The 19,224-nt window shown below is 43.6% G+C and overlaps 1 protein-coding gene across 1 annotated transcript in view; it reads left to right on the plus strand.

The window, feature by feature from the left end:
* The window catches only part of BICRAL (BRD4 interacting chromatin remodeling complex associated protein like), a 214,540-nt gene that overhangs the window by 151,944 nt on the left and 43,372 nt on the right, over positions 1 to 19,224 (plus strand). Inside the window, exons 7-8 of the mRNA XM_029593306.1 lie at positions 1,184 to 1,245; positions 1,797 to 1,858. Coding sequence (XP_029449166.1) covers positions 1,184 to 1,245; positions 1,797 to 1,858 — 124 coding nt within the window. The remainder of the gene's footprint in view (positions 1 to 1,183; positions 1,246 to 1,796; positions 1,859 to 19,224) is intronic.

Below are 19,224 nucleotides of genomic sequence, written 5' to 3' on the forward strand. Positions count from 1 at the left end.
ATATTAGCAGTTGCGGTGGACAAACAAACTCTGTCCAATTAGCTAGCAGATTCTATCTCCTTCTGCTATGTACAAGCGGGCCTTCAGCTTGGGGCCAGATCAAAGCTCACTCTGTGAGCGCTATGGTGGTGTCACTAGTCCACTTACGGGTTTCGGTGATATGGTGATACGGGCCGAAATCTGCAGGGCTGTGACGTGGAGTTCTCTGGACACATTCGCGGCCCACTACTCCTTGGACAAGAATGGTCGGCAAGACTGTAGCTTCGGCCAATCTGTCCTTCACAACCTCTTCCAGACTTAAACCCAACTCTCCCTACCTAAGGCCCAGAGTTTGGGATCAGGCTGTCTCCTATTTTTGTGCTTGTTGGCACCCGGTTCGGTGCTGGTTTTCATACTCGTTGCTGGCTGGTCATAGTGAGCAGCCTGTAGGTTGGTATTCACCCATCTGTGAGGATTACCATCCTGCTTATCTTAGGAGAAAGCAGAGTTGCTTACCTGTAACAGGTGTTCTCCTAGGACAGCAGGATGTTAGTCCTCAGGAAACTCGCCCACCACACCACCGAGTTGGGTTCTCCTGCATTTATTTTTTTCGCTTGTGAATTCTTTGTTACGAGACTGAAGGGGGACCCTGTGTGGAAGCATGGATAGTGGCATGCTTGGCATGCTCAGTGTGCCAGTCAAAGTTCTAGAAATGTTGACAAAAGTTTTCTGTGCCAGGCTCCATCTGAAGATGTCACCCATCTGTGAGGACTAACTTCCTGCTGTCCTAGGAGAACACATGTTACAGGTAAGCAACTCTGCTTTCATTATGCAGTTGCATAATCTCCTTTTTTCTTGTAAACAAAGTTGTCATGTTTTAGTTGTTTCTTTAGTTCTGTGCCAGAGCTTATGTAGACAAAATATTGGTTGGAGCAAATGGTAACAGTTTTATCAGAACAGAAAATAATGCCTTGCATTCAAAACATGTTCTAAAATTGTTGTTATGAAACTTCTGATATCATTTATATATATGCTTAAAGCTGTGGGTGTGATTTAGCAAAGTTTTATTCCCCTAGGATAGTGTGTCAATCCATGATACATATCTTTGGAAAACTCCAACTATAGTAATTTTGCTTCCTTGAATCATCTTAAGTCTTTACTTTAGAATTTATCATACTCATTAATTTATGTTACCTTTTCATAGGACAGGCCCCTGGAGGTAAACTCCTGCAGCAGCCCTTAGGAACAGGACAACTGCAAGAAAAGGTAGTTGGATCATTACCTCTCCAGCAAAATTTTCAGGTGGAAACCTTTCCAGATCATATGGCTCAAAGTATTTTCAGTAGAGGATAGTAGTTTAGTGAAAGCGCAAAATCATATTGTTTTATAATTTAATGTACTATCTAAGGATCATTGTACAATTAATTAAAGGTCAGGAGGTCATTACTGAGAGAGTAGTGTCTAGCTATGTTAGCTGGATAAACTTATCTGGCTAATTTATAGTAGGTATTCTGTGGGACAGATAAAAACTTGAATATGCACAGATATTGGGAAGTTAGCTGGATAAGCAGCACTGCCTCCGGAACATCTCCAGGTTATCTGGCTAAGTTTTAGCTGGCTAACTATTTAGCGGGATAACTCTGAGGTATTCAGTGCGTGGGAAATTTCAAGCTCTAGTGCTTGTCTGGCTAAGTGCTTCGATCTTCAAGTTTTAAATGATTTGTTTACTCCTCATGTAAGCATTCCTTTCATTTTTATTTGAATTATTAGTGGAAAATAGGTAGCATTGACCTTGTAACTAAATGTTTTCAATGCAGGTGGATGGACAAACGGTGGGACAGAAGAGGCCTGCTGCTAAACAGCTAACTAAGGGAACTTTGTAAGTTTTATACTTTTACTTTGTGGTAGTATATATGCCATGTTCTCTAATGTACATTAAAGTTAAACAATCAAATTCCACAAGCACTCTACCTTTAGTACCTTCTCAGTTGTCAGTGCAGAGAAAAATATTCATTAAATGACTGAAAACCTTCATACATGGAATGGCATTACTGTGTCGGTATCCTCAATATAATCATCAACTTCTCAATACAAAACTCAATCCATAAAATCTTTCAAGATTTTATAATGCAGCAAAAACTCCATACTTATCCAATGAATGTTTTCTAGCATACTGTTCAGTATTGTTCACAAAATATTATTCAAGATGGACCCATGTTTCAAGATGCTGTCTGCCTCAGGAGCTTATTCTCAACTGCTTGCTCCAGAAAGAACTCCTGTACAGAAAAGCCACCATTTTAAAGTGTGCACTACATATCAAAAAAAACAATTAAAGTGAAGCACGTTGATAGAATGAAGGAAACACAGCAGCATTTTCTCATACAGTTTAATACAAGGTGTGCCATTCAATATCTTCATTCATGTCATGCGGTTCCACTGTATTCAGTGCGAAGATCCAGAACCATTCATTTATTTAATAAAGGCTCCCTGTCTCCCCCACCCCCACCCCCTGCCATCGTTCCACTGTAAATCACAAAATACATGTAGGCTGATGCAATACTGATATGCTAAAAATGTGCACCCAAACTGGACAATATTACAGCAGACTCTCCCTAGCTGCATTTCATTCTTTTAAATACTGCTTTGATTGCTGTCACAGGATAGCCCTGGCAAGCAAAGATGTATGGAAGTATTTTTCATCGAGTGAAATGAATTACTGGCTTTTCATGCATGGATTAATGCACTTGACACAATTTACTAACTATCATCCTCAACAACTAGTTTTTGGACATTCTAATCTTTAAGTAAGCAGGTGGTATTACCACTAGTACTCTGTATCATAAGCTGGTTGAATGACCTAATTTATTGAGATTTGAGAGCTGCCATCCTCGCTCAATGAAAATGGAGTTACTGTTAGCCAGTTTTTTCATATTGAAGGCTGTGCTCTGACTTTTTTGAGTTTAAATTTAAAGCATGATTGCTTGCCTAACATTTTCTTGATCGGCGCTGTCCTGTGACAGTGTTGCGCTGGAGGTGGACCCTTGGCCTGGTGCAGAATTGGTATGGCCCTCTATTCGGACCCAGAGAGTGCCTGCCACCAGGAGGAGGAGCACACAAAGAGACAGAGGTTAGCTGGAGCTTCGCCAATAGCAATCCGGGGGTTTCCGCAGGTTGAGACCTTGGGTACCCGGATCGCCTGGGCTTAAGTGGGCCTCGCAGGGTCTCCTGGAGAGGTAGCGGTGTGCCCACCATGAGCAAAGGTGCGTGGCTGGTGAAGTAAGGAGGAGCAAGACTGGAACCAGGATCACCGGAGATCTCTGGTGTGCAACAGGAGATGAAGGTCCTCCAGGCAAAGTAGACAGTGCCTACAGGTTCAGCCGGATGTAGGCCACGGGTAGTGTCCGAGCAGGCTGATCTGGTGATCACAGGAGCAAACATAGTATCCAAGTGTAGTGCAAGGGTCAATGCCAGTGTATCAGTCCAAGGATGGTCAGCCAAAGCAAGGGTCAGTTCCAAGGTCAGTCTGTACGTAGTCAAGAGAAGCGAAGGTCAGTTCTAGGCAGCGGTCAAATGTGGTCAGAAGGCAAGCAGGGGTCGGTTCCAGACAGCGATCAAATGTGGTCAGGCAAGCAGGGGTCAGTACCATGAATCAGTCCGAGGAGGTACGACAAAGGAGAACGAGGATCACAGGAACTTAGGAGCACTGTAAGACAACAGGAACACAGGAGCACTGGAACAAGATAGAAACACAGGAACGCAGGAACACTGGAACAAGACTGGAAGCAGGTAACGCAGGAACAAGCAACAGCAAACTTGTAGCACCGAGGTGTCGACCTGATGCAGCGCTCGGTGGACATCCTGCCGGACCAGGGCTCCAGCTACCAAGGAAGGCGGACACCAGACGTAACGGATTGTCCAAGTACGGTCAGCTGGTGACATGATCTGGGGCGAGCAGCTAAACAGGACAGGAATGGAAAGACCCGATTGCCAAGGCAAAGAACTGTAGCCTGAACCCTGCCTTTATACAGGGCTCAGGTGACGTCATTGTTGAGCGCCGTGGAGGAGTTTCCCGTGCTTGGCCCTTTAAATGTTGGGAGTTCTGTGTGCGCACACGCTAGGGGACAGAGCCAATGCCGTGGAGGACGCTGATCCCCGACGTGAGGAACGCTGCGAAGCCGAAGGCCTCGATGGGCCTGGAGACGCCCTGGGGTGCTGTGGGTGAGTGGCGCTGGCGGTGGCTGCGAGTGAGGAACCGGAGCTGGTAGACTGGTGCGCCAGGTGAGCAGGCCAGTCTCGACACCAACATGGCCGGGACACACAACAGACAGCAATCAAGGTAGCATATGAAAGAGTATGATATGCAGACAGGGAGAGACTGCTGCAATATCATGCATCAAAAATACATCTAAATGCTGCATGCATGTTACAACATTTTAATAAATCAACTGCCATTGCTCAGAGATTATCCATAAGCATTGGCGTACTCTTTTATACTCTTTATTTACAGAGGCTCCTATGTTCGCATATTTACAAGCCTGAAATATGAAAGAAATTGTAGTCCAGTCTAGAATACCTGAATGTAACTCATCTTGAGCTACAATGGAAAGGCATGAACTAAATACACTAAATAAATAAAAAATAAAAAACAAATCTGCCTTACCCACGGTTATCACACAAAGGTGCCATCTGGGTCATTTTGCTTGTAGAGACTGTGACCTTTGTGGTCAGATGATGGAGGGACAGATGGGGCACATCCTCTGACCCAGTACTGTGTATATCATAAACATTATAATAATTGTATATCTCAGTTTGTAGTACACACTATACGGTGTTCATGTCCTTGTGTGTATGTTGGTAGACTAAGAGGTTGATATAGACCAGCTTGATTGAACATGTGTACTAACACATGAAAAACTCAAGCCCCTGTCGTGTCTCATTGTTTCTCAGGTAACTGTGTGTTTTGTGATCTACCGTAGACTGTTAGAGAACATATACCGGATCAATGGAGATGAGGGAACAGGGAGGATTTATTAAATATACAGTTCTAGATCTTCACACTGGAACCACATGCCATGAATGAATATCTTGTATTAAACTGATTGTATGAAAAAATGGCTGCTATCTTTATTCTATCAATATGTGAATGGTGCTTGACTTTGATTGCTTTTTTGATATGTAGTGCACACTTTAAAATGGTAGCTTTTCTGTGCAGGAGTTCCTTCTGGAGCAAGTGGTTGAGTAAAAGTAGATAATGTCTTGCAACATGAATCCGTGTTGGGTAATACTTTGTGAAATAATATTGGACAGTACGCTAGAAGAGACATCTGTTGGATAGGTATTGAGTTATTGCTGCCTTATAAAATCTTGAAAAATGTTTGGATTGAATTTTGTATTAAAAAACTGTTGTGCTGGTGGACCCTTGGACCGTGGAGGAGTTGACGCTACTTGTCTGGAGGAGCTCCACAGGTCCCCACCATCGGTAGGCGAGGCTGGGGGAAGCAGAGGCCCAGCTGGAGCTTCATCAATACCAGCCCTCATTCCCTTTAGGGCCAGCTGGACTTAGGTGGCGCCTCTGCAGAGGTGGACATCCAGGAGGTTGGAGTGTTGCAGACAGCACACCAGAGGGTCGGTTGTGGACCAGCCAGAGGTTCAGAGAAGAGAGCGAAATGGTGATACAGGCCGAGGTCAGGGGCAGGAAGCGAAGCCCAAGGTCGGAGTCCAGGCAAAGGTCGAGGCAGGCAGTGAGAAGTGAAGGTCAAAGTCCAGTCTGGTGTCAAGCCAAGATCAGTCCGAAGGGAAGGAAGGAAGAAGGCAAGGAACTCAGGATATCAGGAAACATGACAAACTACTGCTCCAGAAGGAGAAGACCTATTGCCAAGGCAAGGCTGAAAGCAGGGGCCGGCCTTAAATAGTCCGGGGTGATGATGTCATCAGCAAGGGCTGTAGGGCTTTTCCCACCTTAGGCCCTTTAAATTCTGCAGAGAGGCGCGCGCCTAGATGGTTGGGTGCAAGTGCAGGATGTCGGCGGTGTTCCCAGCCACGAAGAAAGGTAGGAGCGGCATAGGCGGTACCCAGAGCTCAGCAGCGGCTCGATGATGGCAGTGGCACTCGGGGCCATGAAGATGAGGGGCAGCGTTGGTGGCAACTCCCAGCCGCTGCAAGGGAGCCCAGGGTTAGCTTGGCCACAACGGCAAGGCGTTGGGTGAGTGAGGTCACCTGCAGAACTCCACGGGCTGCAGACGCAACAGAAAGCAATGATTATATTGGGGATACTGACACAGTAAACTTGAATCTGCTCGATGCTGTTCCATGTATAAAAACTCAAAACTTGGTTGTTCAGTCAAGCTTTCCCTTGAGTCTATTCTTTCACAACTATAGCATAGCCATGACTCAGACTTAATGTAGACCTCCCCGAGATTATACCACTTATATAATTGTATTTAGTTATCTAATTCCCCCCTGCTTTCCTAGTTCCCAGTTGCATTCCCTTGTTTTATTGTAACTTTTTCTTCTCCTTCCAGTTAATGTTTATTGTGGATTGTTAATGTTATTGTTAAGACCTTTGTTCCCTGTAAACCGATTTGATTTGATTTGTATCACGAAAGTCGGTATAAAAAAGCTTTAAATAAATAAATAAATAAATAAATAAAAAAATGTATGAAGGTCTTCTGTCATTTAATGACTGTTTTTCTCTGCATTAATGATTTGAGAAGTACGCAAGGTAGAATGCTTGTGGTATTATATTGTTATATATTCTACCTATATAGGATTTGTTAATAATAAGTTAAAGCATTAGCTGGTACTGGTAGTCCTACTGGGTGACCTGGCTCAGAAAGTTGGTATTGTAGGCTTCTAGCTTGTCTGATGGAGATGATATAATAAGGCACCAGAGGCATTATAAACGAATCAACTTCACTTTATGAAGCTTTCTCTGACAGCAGTAGAGTAAGCCACACATATGGGTCATGTGACTATCTTTTGCTGGTGTGTCAAATCTTCCAAAAACTTTCTAAGAAGTTTTGCAGGCATATGCGGTTCTTTTCTGTGTGCCTCCAAACCTGCGGCTGTTCAGTTTTTATTTTTATCCTATTGGAGAAGGACAATGTATGCTGGACTGCTTCTGCAGCTGATTTTTATCCCAGGACAAGCAGGATGCTAGTCCTCACATATGGGTGACGTCATTGGCGGAGCCCTATTGCGGGAAAACTTTCTGTCAAAGTTTCTAGAAACTTTTGACTGGCACTGTGAGCCCACTGAGCATGCCCAGCATGCCATGATATTCTCTGCCACAGGGGTCTCTCTTCAGTCTTCGCTTTTCCGCGCTGCTGTAAGCATCGCGGAGATAGGAGCCCTGTGAGTTTTTACTCGCACATCACTGACTGAAAAAATCATTATTTTCAAATTATCTCTCCCATAAGGGATCTCTCTCTCTCTTCTTCCACCGGACAGTGAGAAATCGGTATCGTTTTTACTGTAAGTAAGAAGTTTTTTTCTCTCAGAAAATTTCCCCCTGTTTTGATCGACGGCTGTTGGTGAAAACATGGCTTCAGGCTTTAAAAAATGTCCGATTTGCAATCGGACTATGTCTATCACAGACCCACACCTTGAGTGCGTTCTCTGCTTAGGCGAAAAACATGATGTCTCATCCTGCCAACAGTGTGCAGAAATGACTCCAAAGGGCAGGAAGCTTAGGCAGGAGAAAATGGAGCACCTTTTTCACCTCCAACTCCTTCCCTCTCCTTCGACGTCGATGAAACCGTCCCTAGCAGGAGTCACCAAAAATGTTTTGCTAAAAAAACGTCGTCTGGAGGGATTGGGTGATCAGGCATCGCCAACACCGTCGACAGCGTCGATAAGGTCGGTAATCGAACAAAGGCCTAAACATAAGCATCGGCCCCGACATGCCCTGACACCTACGTTAACTCCCTCCCCGGGAGAACCGGACGCAAAGCGGCAGAAACACAAGGAAACACCACCACCGTCAGGGCCTACGACATCGATGGAACCCATACAACCATCGCATGAGGTATCATCCACTCCTCTACCGCCACCATCCATCCCAGATGTATCACAGGACTTGTCCATGTTCATCAAGCAGGCGGTGATGCAGGCCCTGAAAGAACAAATTCCGGCGACCATGCCGATGCTGGCGATTCTGCCGATGCCGGTGACATCACCGATGCCGGTAACATTGCCGATGCCGGTGGCACTACCGATACCGGTGACATCACCGATGCTGGGAACAATCCTGATGCCAGGGACAATCCCGATGCCGGGGTCAATACCGATGCCGGTAACAACATTGATTCCAGTGACAACTTCGATGCCACCATCGATGCCAACGTCGGTGACTGCGAGTTTACCAGTAACCACGCCGATGTTGATGGCCCTCTCTGTTCCGGCACCGATCTTCACGATTGCGCTGATGCCCGGCAATAAAGGCAAAACAACTACGGTGGTTTCGAAGAGGTCATCGAAGACACTACTCCCATCTTCGATCCCGAAGCCTTCAACATCGGTGTCACTCCTTCCTGGGGATCCAGGACACCCAGAGTCAGCACTACATCAAATACTAATGAAAAGATATCAAGATCTACTTGATTCTCTCCCCTCTAATCCAAGGGAAGAGCATCTTGAGGAGTCATATCCTGACGATCCATTGCTAGGATCTTCTGGCATTCGTCCTCCACCTAAGACCTCAGCAACTCCTCTACACATCCAAGAATATGACACTTGGAGTGACACAAATTCAGAGACCTCATCTGAGGATTTTATGTCTGAACCATCCCCACCAGATCCTCGAAAGAAATCTCCTCCAGAAGATTTTACTTTCACCACTTTTGTCCAGGAAATGGCTGACACCATTCCTTTCAAATTAGTTACAGAGCAGGATACCAGGCATCAAACTTTGGATTTGCTTCAATTTGTCGACCCTCCAAAACAAGTGGTAGCCATACCAGTGCATGATGTTCTCTAAGAATTGCAACATCGCCTGTGGGAACATCCCTGCTTCGTTCCAGCTGTCAATAAGAGAATGGACAGTACATATTTAGTACAACCTGCTCCTGGGTATCAAATGTCGCAGCTCCCTCACCACTCAGTAGTGGTGGAGTCGGCACAAAAAAGATCAAAAAGAATTAGAACACATTCATTGAATCCCCCAGGTAAAGATCACCGGTTTTTAGATTACCTGGGTCATAAAGTCTATCAAGGGGCCATGTTGAACTCTTGAATCTCTTCATACCAACTCTACATGACCCAATATCAAAGAGATTTGTAGAAACAAATGCAAGATTTTGTTCCATCTCTTCCAACTCAGTATCAAGAGGCAGCCCAGGCCATCATCCACAAGGGTCTGGAGGCCAGAAAACATGAAGTCCGGGCAGCCTATAACGGATTCGAAACAGCTTCCAGGGTAGCTGCATCAGGGATCAGCGCCAGAAGATGGGCATGGCTTAAGGCCTCAGACCTTAGACCTGAGGTCCAAGATAAGGTAGTGGATCTCCCTTGCCTGGGAGATAATCTTTTTGGATCCAAGGTCCAGGATGCAGTGACTGAACTAAAGGAGCACACTGAAACACTGAGGCAGCTTTCTTCGCTTCCGCAAGATCCCTCTACACACTCTGCACGTAGGCCTCAGCGAAAAGAAGCTAGAAGACCTTTTTACAGACAAAGGAGGTATTACCCCCCTACGTCCCGAGCCAGGCCTTCTAGAACTCAACAAAGACCGCAACCAAGACAGCAGAGGGCTGCTAGGTCTCAACCTGTTCCGCAGACAGGACCTGCTGCTGGTTTTTGAAACCACTTCCAGAGAACTCAGCTATTTCTCCAACCCTCAGCCAGAACTTCCAGTGGGAGGCCGGATATCCAAATTTTACAACAATTGGATGCCAATAACATCAGACCAATGGGTTCTGTCCATAATATTTCAAGGATACCAACTCAATTTCCTCTCAATTCCCACAGATTTTCCTCGAGTCATTTTCATCTCAGCGAAAATCACATGCTTCAACTACAAGTAGAATTATCCACCCTTCTGAAAGCCAGGGCTGTAGAGCCGGTGCCCTGGCCTCAGAGGGGCAGAAGATTCTATTCCCGTTATTTCCTCATTCCAAAGAAAACCGGAGGCCTTTGTCCCATCCTAGACCTCAGAAAGCTCAACAAATTTCTAAAGAAAGAAAAGTTCAGGATGGATTCTCTAGGCACCATGCTTCCACTTCTTCAAACAGGAGATTGGCTTTGTTCTCTGGATCGTCAAGACGCTTACGCTCACATTCCAATATTCCCTCCTCATCGCAAGTATCTGCGTTTCATGGTAGGTCATCAGCATTTCCAGTACAGAGTATTGCCATTCGGCCTTGCCTCTGCTCCCAGAGTATTCACCAAATGTGTGGCAGTAATAGCAGCACACATGCACAAACAAAGTGTCCATGGGTTTCCATATCTGGACGACTGGCTCATCAGAAGTCAATCTCATCAAGGAGCTCTGGCTTCTCTCAATCAAACAATTACTGTACTTCATTCGAAGGGATTTCTCATCAACTATCAAAAATCCCATCTTACTCCATCTCACCTGCTTCAATTCAAAGGAGCAGAATTGAACACTATCCTCTCAAGGGCTTTTCTACCCGAGGATTGGGCAGAGACACTTTCCCTACTGGCAAACTCGCTCCGCTCAAAAAAACAAGCAACAGCTTATCAGTTTCTAACTTTACTAGGCCACATGGCCTCCACAGTTCACATCACTCCTATGGCAAGGCTAGCCATGAGAGCCACCCAATGGACTTTGCAATCACAATGGATCCAAGCCATTCACCACTGCATTCTCCAATTCAAGTCACCCACCAGTTACATTCATCTCTGCTATGGTGGGAGAACAAGGACAACTTGTGCAAGGGCCTACCCTTCCAGCAACCAGTCCCACAAATGACGTTTACTACAGATGCATCTACCTTAGGTTGGGGAGCTCACATAGACACTCTCCAAACCCAAGGCACTTGGACAAAACTCGAAGCAACATTTCAAATCAATTTCCTGGAGCTCCGAGCTATACATTTATGCGCTGCATGCGTTCAAGGACTGCTTTTCACATAAGACTGTTCTCATCCAAACGGACAACGCAGTTGCCATGTGGTACATCAACAAACAGGGAGGTACGTGTTCGTATCTCCTTTATCAAGAAGCTGCACAGATTTGGAGCTGGGCCCTGAGCCATTCAATGTTTCTCCGGGCCACCTATCTGGCAGGCATTCACAATATAGTGACGGATCGACTCTGTCGTCAGTTCCAACCACACAAATGGTCCCTGGATCCCTCGGTAGTGACCAGGATATTTCAACGTTGGGGACAACCAACAATAGATCTCTTTGCGTCACATCTGAATCACAAAGTGGACAAATTCTGTTCTCTACACAAACGGAACAACCAGTCAGCCAAGGACGCCTTTGCTTGCCCTTGGAACTCAGGCCTTCTATACGCGTATCCTCCAATACCGCACATAACCAAAACTCTTGTGAAGCTACAACAGGACAAGGGGACCATGATTCTCATAGCCCCGTATTGGCCTCAACAAGTATGGTTTCCCACAATTCTCGACCTCTCAGTCAGGGATCCAATTTGCCTGGGAGTAGCTCCCACTCTCATAGCTCAGGATCAGGGTCGGTTGCACCATCCCAACCTTCAATCCCTATCCCTGACAGCATGGATGTTGAAAGCTTGATCTTACAACCACGCAATCTTTCAACCAATGTATCTCTAGTGCTTATAGCTTCACGTATGCCTTCCACACGAAAGAACTATTCTTCGAAATGGAAAAGGTTTACTTTGTGGTGCAAACAACAGGATATTGATCCTTTCACCTGCCCCACTACTTCTCTATTACACTACTTATACCATCTTTCAGACTCTGATCTCCAGACTTCATCTGTAAGAGTCCATTTAAGTGCAATCTTAGCTTACCATAACAAGATGGGAGATGCACCAATATCCACACAACCTCTTGTCAGTAGATTTATGAGAGGTTTAACTCAACTTAAACCACCAATTAGGCCTCCAGTCACAGAATGGGACCTGAATCTGGTCTTAACATGCGTTCTCCTTTTGAACCCATGAATTCCTGTGATCTTAAATTTTTCACATGGAAGATTATCTTCCTCATAGCCATTACATCAGCTAGAAAGGTTAGTGAGTTACAAGCACGTGTCACGTACTCACCCTACACAAAATTCCTACATGACAGAGTGGTTCTCCGTACACATCCAAAATTCCTTCCCAAGGTAGTTACGAAATTCCACTTGAACCAATCCATAGTTTTACCCACGTTTTTTCCAAGGCCTCATTATCATCAAGGAGAACGGGCCTTACATACCTTGGACTGTAAGCGTGCGCTAGCATTTTACTTAGACTGCACTGCAGTCCACAGGAAATCCACTCAGCTCTTTGTATCTTATGATCCAAACAAACCGGGTAAAGCAGTGGGTAAACATACTCTATCCAGTTGGCTAGCAGATTGCATACAGTTTTGCTATGAAAAAGCAGGCCTTCCTCTCCAAGGGCGAGTAAAGGCACATTCAGTAAGAGCAATGTCAACTTGAGTAGCACACTATTGTTCAGTGCCAATCCTTGACATATGTAAAGCAGCAACATGGAGTTCTCTTCACACCTTTGCAGCTCATTACTATTTGGACAAACAAGGACGACAAGATTCAGCCTATTGACAATCTGTCTTAAAGAACTTGTTTTCAGTTTAAACCCAACTCCTTCTACAGCCAACCTGCTGTGATCTTCGGCTGACTCATTTTCAACAACAATACTTTACTGTTGCTTCACTACAAAATGACTCAGCCTCTAGCTTGCTAATCTCCCATATGTGAGGACTAGCATTCTGCTTGTCCTGGGATAAAGCAAAATTGCTTACCTTGTAATAGGTGTTATCCCAGGACAGCAGGATGTAGTCCTCCTGAAACCCACCTGCCACCCCGCGGAGTTGGATCCGATACGTTTTATTATTTTATTTTTTGCTAAAGCTTATTGCTACGTACGAGACTGAAGAGAGACCCCTGTGGCAGAGAATATCATGGCATACTGGGCATTCTCAGTAGCCTCACAGTGCCAGTCAAAAGTTTCTAGAAACTTTGACAGAAAGTTTTCCCACAATAGGGCTCCGCCAGTGACTCACCCATATGTGAGGACTACATCCTGCTGTCCTGGGATAACACCTATTTCAAGGTAAGCAATTTTGCTTTGCCTCCGGCCTTATTTTCTAAACAAGTATAAGCTGTGTTTACTTCCATTAAACGTTCCCAGTAGCGCTCTACTTAGATTTTTCTCTTTTTTTTTTTTCAGTTGAATTTTTTTCTTCTGTGCTGTTGCTCACTATTACTAAGAAGTAGTGGTCCTTCACTGTGAGCCTAGTCTTAAATGATTTTCTTCTTGATGCATCTTTCATTGAAAATTTCTTCTTGTTTTGATTTTATATCATTGATTTTCCTCCCATGTCAAAGAAACAAGCCAGTGGCTTCAAGAGGTTCTTGAAGTGCTCACAAAATATGCCCTTCATGGATCATCAAGTTGGGTGCTACGGATATCTGGGTTCAGGTCATGATGTTTCTTTCTGCAGTTTTTGCACCGAGATATTGCTAGAAATTGTTCAGGTCCAGCAAGAGAGGCTCCATATCTATTCGATGAGTAAATCCAGTTCGCAAGTGGCATCAAAGCCTAAAGAGAAGGCCTAGGGAGCTGACTAAGGTCACCCTGGAGGTCAGGCCTTGTCAAAGCAGTCCTTAGCTGATTTGATGCCTTGGACCAAGGACAGGCTCAGGAGACAGGACAAATTCTTCTTCCTCTGCTTGTCAAAAAAACAAGTGAGCCTTAAATGGAGACTTTGGTCCATAGTTGCTGTGAGGGTTTGATTGTAGACGAGCCGGGCCATACTTCCAAGTGGCGGCACCTGGAGAATTCTCTGGCCTGAAGATTTGAAGTGGTCTCCCAAGGGCCATTGCTGGGTTTTAAGTGGTTCCTTCACAAGGCTTTTGAGAATGTCCAGTTTTTTTTAGACCTAGCAAATCTTGTCTCTAGTGATATTTCATATGGACTCTCTAAGAATGTTTTTCAACTCCTTCTGATTTCTGGAAGGAATCTACTGGATGTTTTAAATGGAGAAGTTTTTCCATCTGGGGCTCCACACAAAAACTGCTTAAATACCTTCTAAATCTTTCAGAGCCTGGTCTTAAATTAAGTTACAGTTCATCTCCATATCACCACCTTGTAAAAAGGAAGCCAATTAATATACTGCCTTTAGTTGCCAGGTTTATACAGTACATAATTCAAATGAAGAATATCTTAAAAAGTCTCACATTGTCATAGGATATTAATGTGATTCTAACCCAGCTAATGAAAATCTCCCTTTAGCCTCTCATCTCTCATAAGCTCAAGTACCTGATCTGGAAGGTCATATATTTGGTGATGGTTGTTTCAGCATGCAGAATGAATGAACTTCATGACTTTAGTGACTTATTCCCCTTATGCTAAGTTCTGCCACAAAAGGGTGCCAATTTGCATCCATTCCTTTCTTGTTTAAGCTGGTGCTTGACTTGCCCTTTATTTAGTCAGTCATCCTTTCAATATTCTTCTCTCAGCTACATGCCCATGAGGGAGAAGATGCACTTCACACATTAGATTGCAGTAGAGTTGTCAGTTTCTATCTGCAGTGGACTAAAGCCCTTAGAAAGTCCACCCCAACTTTTGCCTTTTTTAAAATCCTGTCAGACTAGGCCTTACTGTGACAAAGATCATTCACTATATCTAATTGGGTAGCAGATGCTCTGGTAGGTCTGACATTAGAAAGGCATGTCAAGGGCCATGCTGTCAGGGTCATGGCAACATCATTTGCAAATCTACAGTCTACCTCCTTAGAAGAAATTTGCAAAGCTGCAACAAGGAGTTCAGTCCTTGCATTCACCAGCCATTAGTATATTGACCCAACCTCTTGTTAGGATGCTAGGTTTGGAATGCTCATCTTTTCAAAGCCTGTTAGTAGAGTTCAGATCCTTACCTACTAGGACTGATTTGTATGCTTTCAGGTTATCTGCTTTATTGTGCATTATATGTTCTATTGCAAAAATTAAATCACAAAAATACCTTCTATGTGGATTTCTTGATTCGAGAGAGTAGGAGCTGGTAGATGCAGAGTAGTAGCCTAGTGGTTAAAGCAGCAGGCTTCAAACCAGGGAAACTAGCCTTCAAACCCTGCTGTTGCTCCTTTTCACAAGTTCACAAGGAGTAACCTTGTACCTTCCATTGCCTTGGGTACAAACTTACAGGATTATTCATCAAAATGCATTATAGCGTAAACAAATGCAATAATGTGTTAATGCCATAACGCATGCGATAATAGCAGTATCGCACAGCATGAATGCAAATTTTGGGAAGGGGTGGGATTAGGGAGGAGTTTGGGTGGGACTTATGAAAATGAGGAGCAATATCGCACTGTGCGATAGCATAATGCATGTTATCGTATAGTTTTAACGCTGTAAATAACTACACCTTTTTTCCTGGCGTTAAGCTGTGCTATATGAGTGAAACAGCCGTAATGCAATTTGCGATAAATTTTTTGAATTGCATTTCGGTCATTTCTGGGCTTGGGAGGGGAGTAGAAGAGAGAGAGAGAGAGACTCTGGGGAGGCCTTCACAGGATGCAACTATTATATGCCTATAGGAGGGGTTGGTGGTGGTTTAGGGTTTAGGGGCCAGTTTTTCATCCATAGCTTAGTCCATCAAGCTAGAGCGAGAAAACATAGTACAAAATTTCATCTTTGTGAGACTTTCCTCACTCCAAATGATGTCAAATCTTCACTGAGGTGTACTGTGCTGTTCGTTCGTCTCACTGTGCATGAAAAACTGGCCCCTAAACCACCACCAACACCTTACCTCAAGCTATTAGCTTCCCCTCCTACAGGCATATAAATAGTTGCATACTGTGAAGGCCTTCCCAGAGTCTCTCTCTCAAAATAGGAAGTATCGTGGGGCACAAAAAGTTTACTGCGCTATGGTGTGGTAACTCTAAAATTATCCTAAACACACCCCTTTTTCTTATCGCAGGCCTAACGCCCGCGATATTACAGCATTTTGATGAATCTATGGGTTAGATTGCAAGCCCTCTAGAGATAAGGACGTATCTACAGTTCCTGACTGTAATCTGCTTTGAAGTGGCAAACAGCAGAATATAAAAAAGGAAAAATAAAAAATGGAGATCTCTGCCACAAAAGTAGATTTTGTTTTTTCATATTCACCGGCTGATTGTGATCTCTTTCCCCCTTTTTATTTGAAGACAATCTATTTCACCTGCTTGTCCTCAGAAAAAGTGAAATTCCTTACCTGTGGTAGGTGGTCTCTAATAACAGCATTGCATTGAGCTTCTAAGCTTTGGAAACCATTAAACTGAGCAGCTGCCGTGCGTGCTGGCAAAGCTTCTTAGAAACTTCTGAAAAGATCCTCCACACCGGAATGCGATGTTTCATGTGACCCATTTATGTAGTTCATTGCACAGCTGTCATCAGAGAGCACAGTTTTGCGTTTTCTGTTATTTTTTAGAGATTAGAAAAGGGAAAAGGAAAGAGAGAAAAGAGAAAATCATTATGCAAATAAAATAGGTGATATTTATTTATTTATTTATTTATTGTTTTTGTTATACCGAGTTTCATGATAGGCATCACATCAACCCGGTTTACAAATAACAAGGAGTGTAAAGCATAACGTAACGTAAAAAACAATATTTTCAATAAGAACCTTGAACTTTAAATACAGTGAATCAGAAAAAGGGAGAGGGAAAGTTACAAAAAACAAGGAAAATAAACTTGGGATGGAAGGGGAGAAATTGAACAGCACAATATTTACATTTCAGCCTATTGATACATTAGAATAGCAAGTGAAAAATGAAACAGTACATAGGTAATCAAATGAATAAATATGACAGTTGTGAATGGTAATAGTATGATAAATATTCAGCAGGAATTAGTGAGAGAGGGTTTGAGGTTGGTTGATTCGTGTTTACATTCCATTATTGCATACGAGTTAGTGCTAGTGAGAGGAGGTTTTATTCAAGGCTTGGAAATGCTTTTTTGAAAAGCCAAGTTTTTAGTCTTTTCCTAAATGTTAAAGAGCATGGCTCTTGTCTCAAATCAGGTGGGATCGAGTTCCAGAGAGCTGGACCTGCTGATGAGAAGGCTCTGAGACTCAAGGATTTATGTTGGTAGGTTTTGGCCTTTGGAATTTGGAGTGACTCTTTGTAGTGTTCCCTGATAGGCCTGGCGGAGGTGAATTTTTTAAGTGGTATTGTAGGTCAAGTTGCGTGTGTTGGTTGATAGTTTTTGTATATGATGTTAATGGTTTTGTACATGATTCTATAGTGGATCGGAAGCCAATGGAGGTTTTTGAGAATAGGTGAAATGTGGTCAATTTTCCTGGAATTTGTAAGGACTCTGGCTGCAGAGTTCTGAACCATTTGTAAAGGTTTGGTGTAAGAAGCTGGGAGGCCTAATAGTAATGAGTTGCAATAATCTAGTTTGGAAAAGATTATTGCTTGCAAGATTGTTCTGAAGTCCTGAGTGTGAAACAGCGGTTTTATTCTTTTCAGGATATGTAATTTGTAGAAGCAATCTTTGGTGGTTTGGTTAATGAATGTTTTGAGGTTGAGACGATTGTCTAGGATGGCTCCTAAGTCTCTTACGTGGGTTGTTTGAAGGAGTGTGGGTGGTTTAGGAAGTGTGTTATTGTTTTCCGGTGATATGAGCAGGAATTCTGTTTTCGAAGCATTGAGTACAAGGTTTAGACTGTTGAGGAGAAGTTTAATTTCTAATAGGCAACTGTCCCAGTATTCCATTGTTTTTGAGATTAATTCTTTTATAGGGATTACGATCTGTACGTCGTCTGCAAAAAGGAAATGTTTCAGGCTTAATTTTGTTAGTAGTTGGCAGAGTGGTAGCAGGTAGACATTGAAAAGGGTGGGTGAAAGTGATGATCCTTGCGGCACTCCTCTATTAGAAGGGTGGTATTGGGATTCTTTATTATGAATTTTGACTCTGTATCCTCTGTTTTCTAGAAATGTTTTGAACCAGTTTAGTGTGGCACCTGTTAAACCAATGTTTGCCAGCTGTTTTAGAAGAAGGGCGTGGTTGACGGTGTCAAAGGCCGCCGAGAAGTCAAGGAGGATTAGAAAATATGCTTGGCCTTTATCAATACCAGAGAGTAGGTAGTCCATGAGTGAAATTAGTAGCGTTTCGGTGCTTGCGGCTTTGCGAAAACCATATTGGTTTGGGGACAGAATACTGTGGTCCTCTAGGTAGTTGGATAGTTGGGTGTTTACCAGTTTTTCCATGATTTTAGCTATAAATGGTAGGTTGGAAATAGGGCGGAAGTTGTTGGGATCACATGCATTTAGATTTGGTTTTTTTTAGCAGTGGCTTGATTGAGGCAGTTTTTAGGTCATCTGGGTAGATGCCATGTGATAAGGAGCAGTTTATAATATCTGCTAGGGTTTTTGCTATTGTGTCCGGGATAAGAAGAAGCATTTTGGTAGGGATTTGATCAAATGGGTGTGATGACGGTTTCATTCTTTTTAATACATTTTGTATCTCTGTGATTGTGATGGGTTCAAAGGCATTAAGCTGGATGTCTTTATTTTGGGGAAGATATGTGTTATCTGGAGACGTAGTGTTTGGAATCAGCTGATTAAGGAGATCCGATATTTTTTTGTTAAAATGAAGAGCCAATTCGTCTGCTTTAGTCTGGGCTTGTTCGGGTGGTATATCTGGAGTGATAGGTTTAGTGAGGCTGGAAACGAAGGCGAATAGAGCTTTTGAGTCAAAGCTGAGATGATGAACCTTTCGGGCATAGTAGTCTCTTTTGATTTTCAACGTGGTACTTTTGTAAAGATGGAGTGATCGTTTGTAATCAGAGAGTGAGGCTGGTGAAGGGGCTTTGCGCCATTTTCTTTCTTTTTGCCGAAGTAATTGTTTGAGTTTTCGTAGTTCATCATTATACCAGGGTTGACGTTTGGATGTATTAGCAGACCTTGTTTTGGTTGTCAGTGGGCAGAGAGTGTTTGCTATAGATTTTGTTATTTTGGACCAGGATTGGAGGGCAGCGTTAGGGGTAGATACTTCAATGAGTGGTAGATCCGAGGTTAGAGCTTTACTTAGATGTTCCGAGTTGCAAGGTTTTCTGTATAGGAAAGAGGGTCTTGAGTTG

This window comes from Rhinatrema bivittatum, chromosome 3 (assembly GCF_901001135.1).
Source record: "Rhinatrema bivittatum chromosome 3, aRhiBiv1.1, whole genome shotgun sequence".
In the NCBI taxonomy this organism is placed as follows: Eukaryota; Metazoa; Chordata; class Amphibia; order Gymnophiona; family Rhinatrematidae; genus Rhinatrema; species Rhinatrema bivittatum.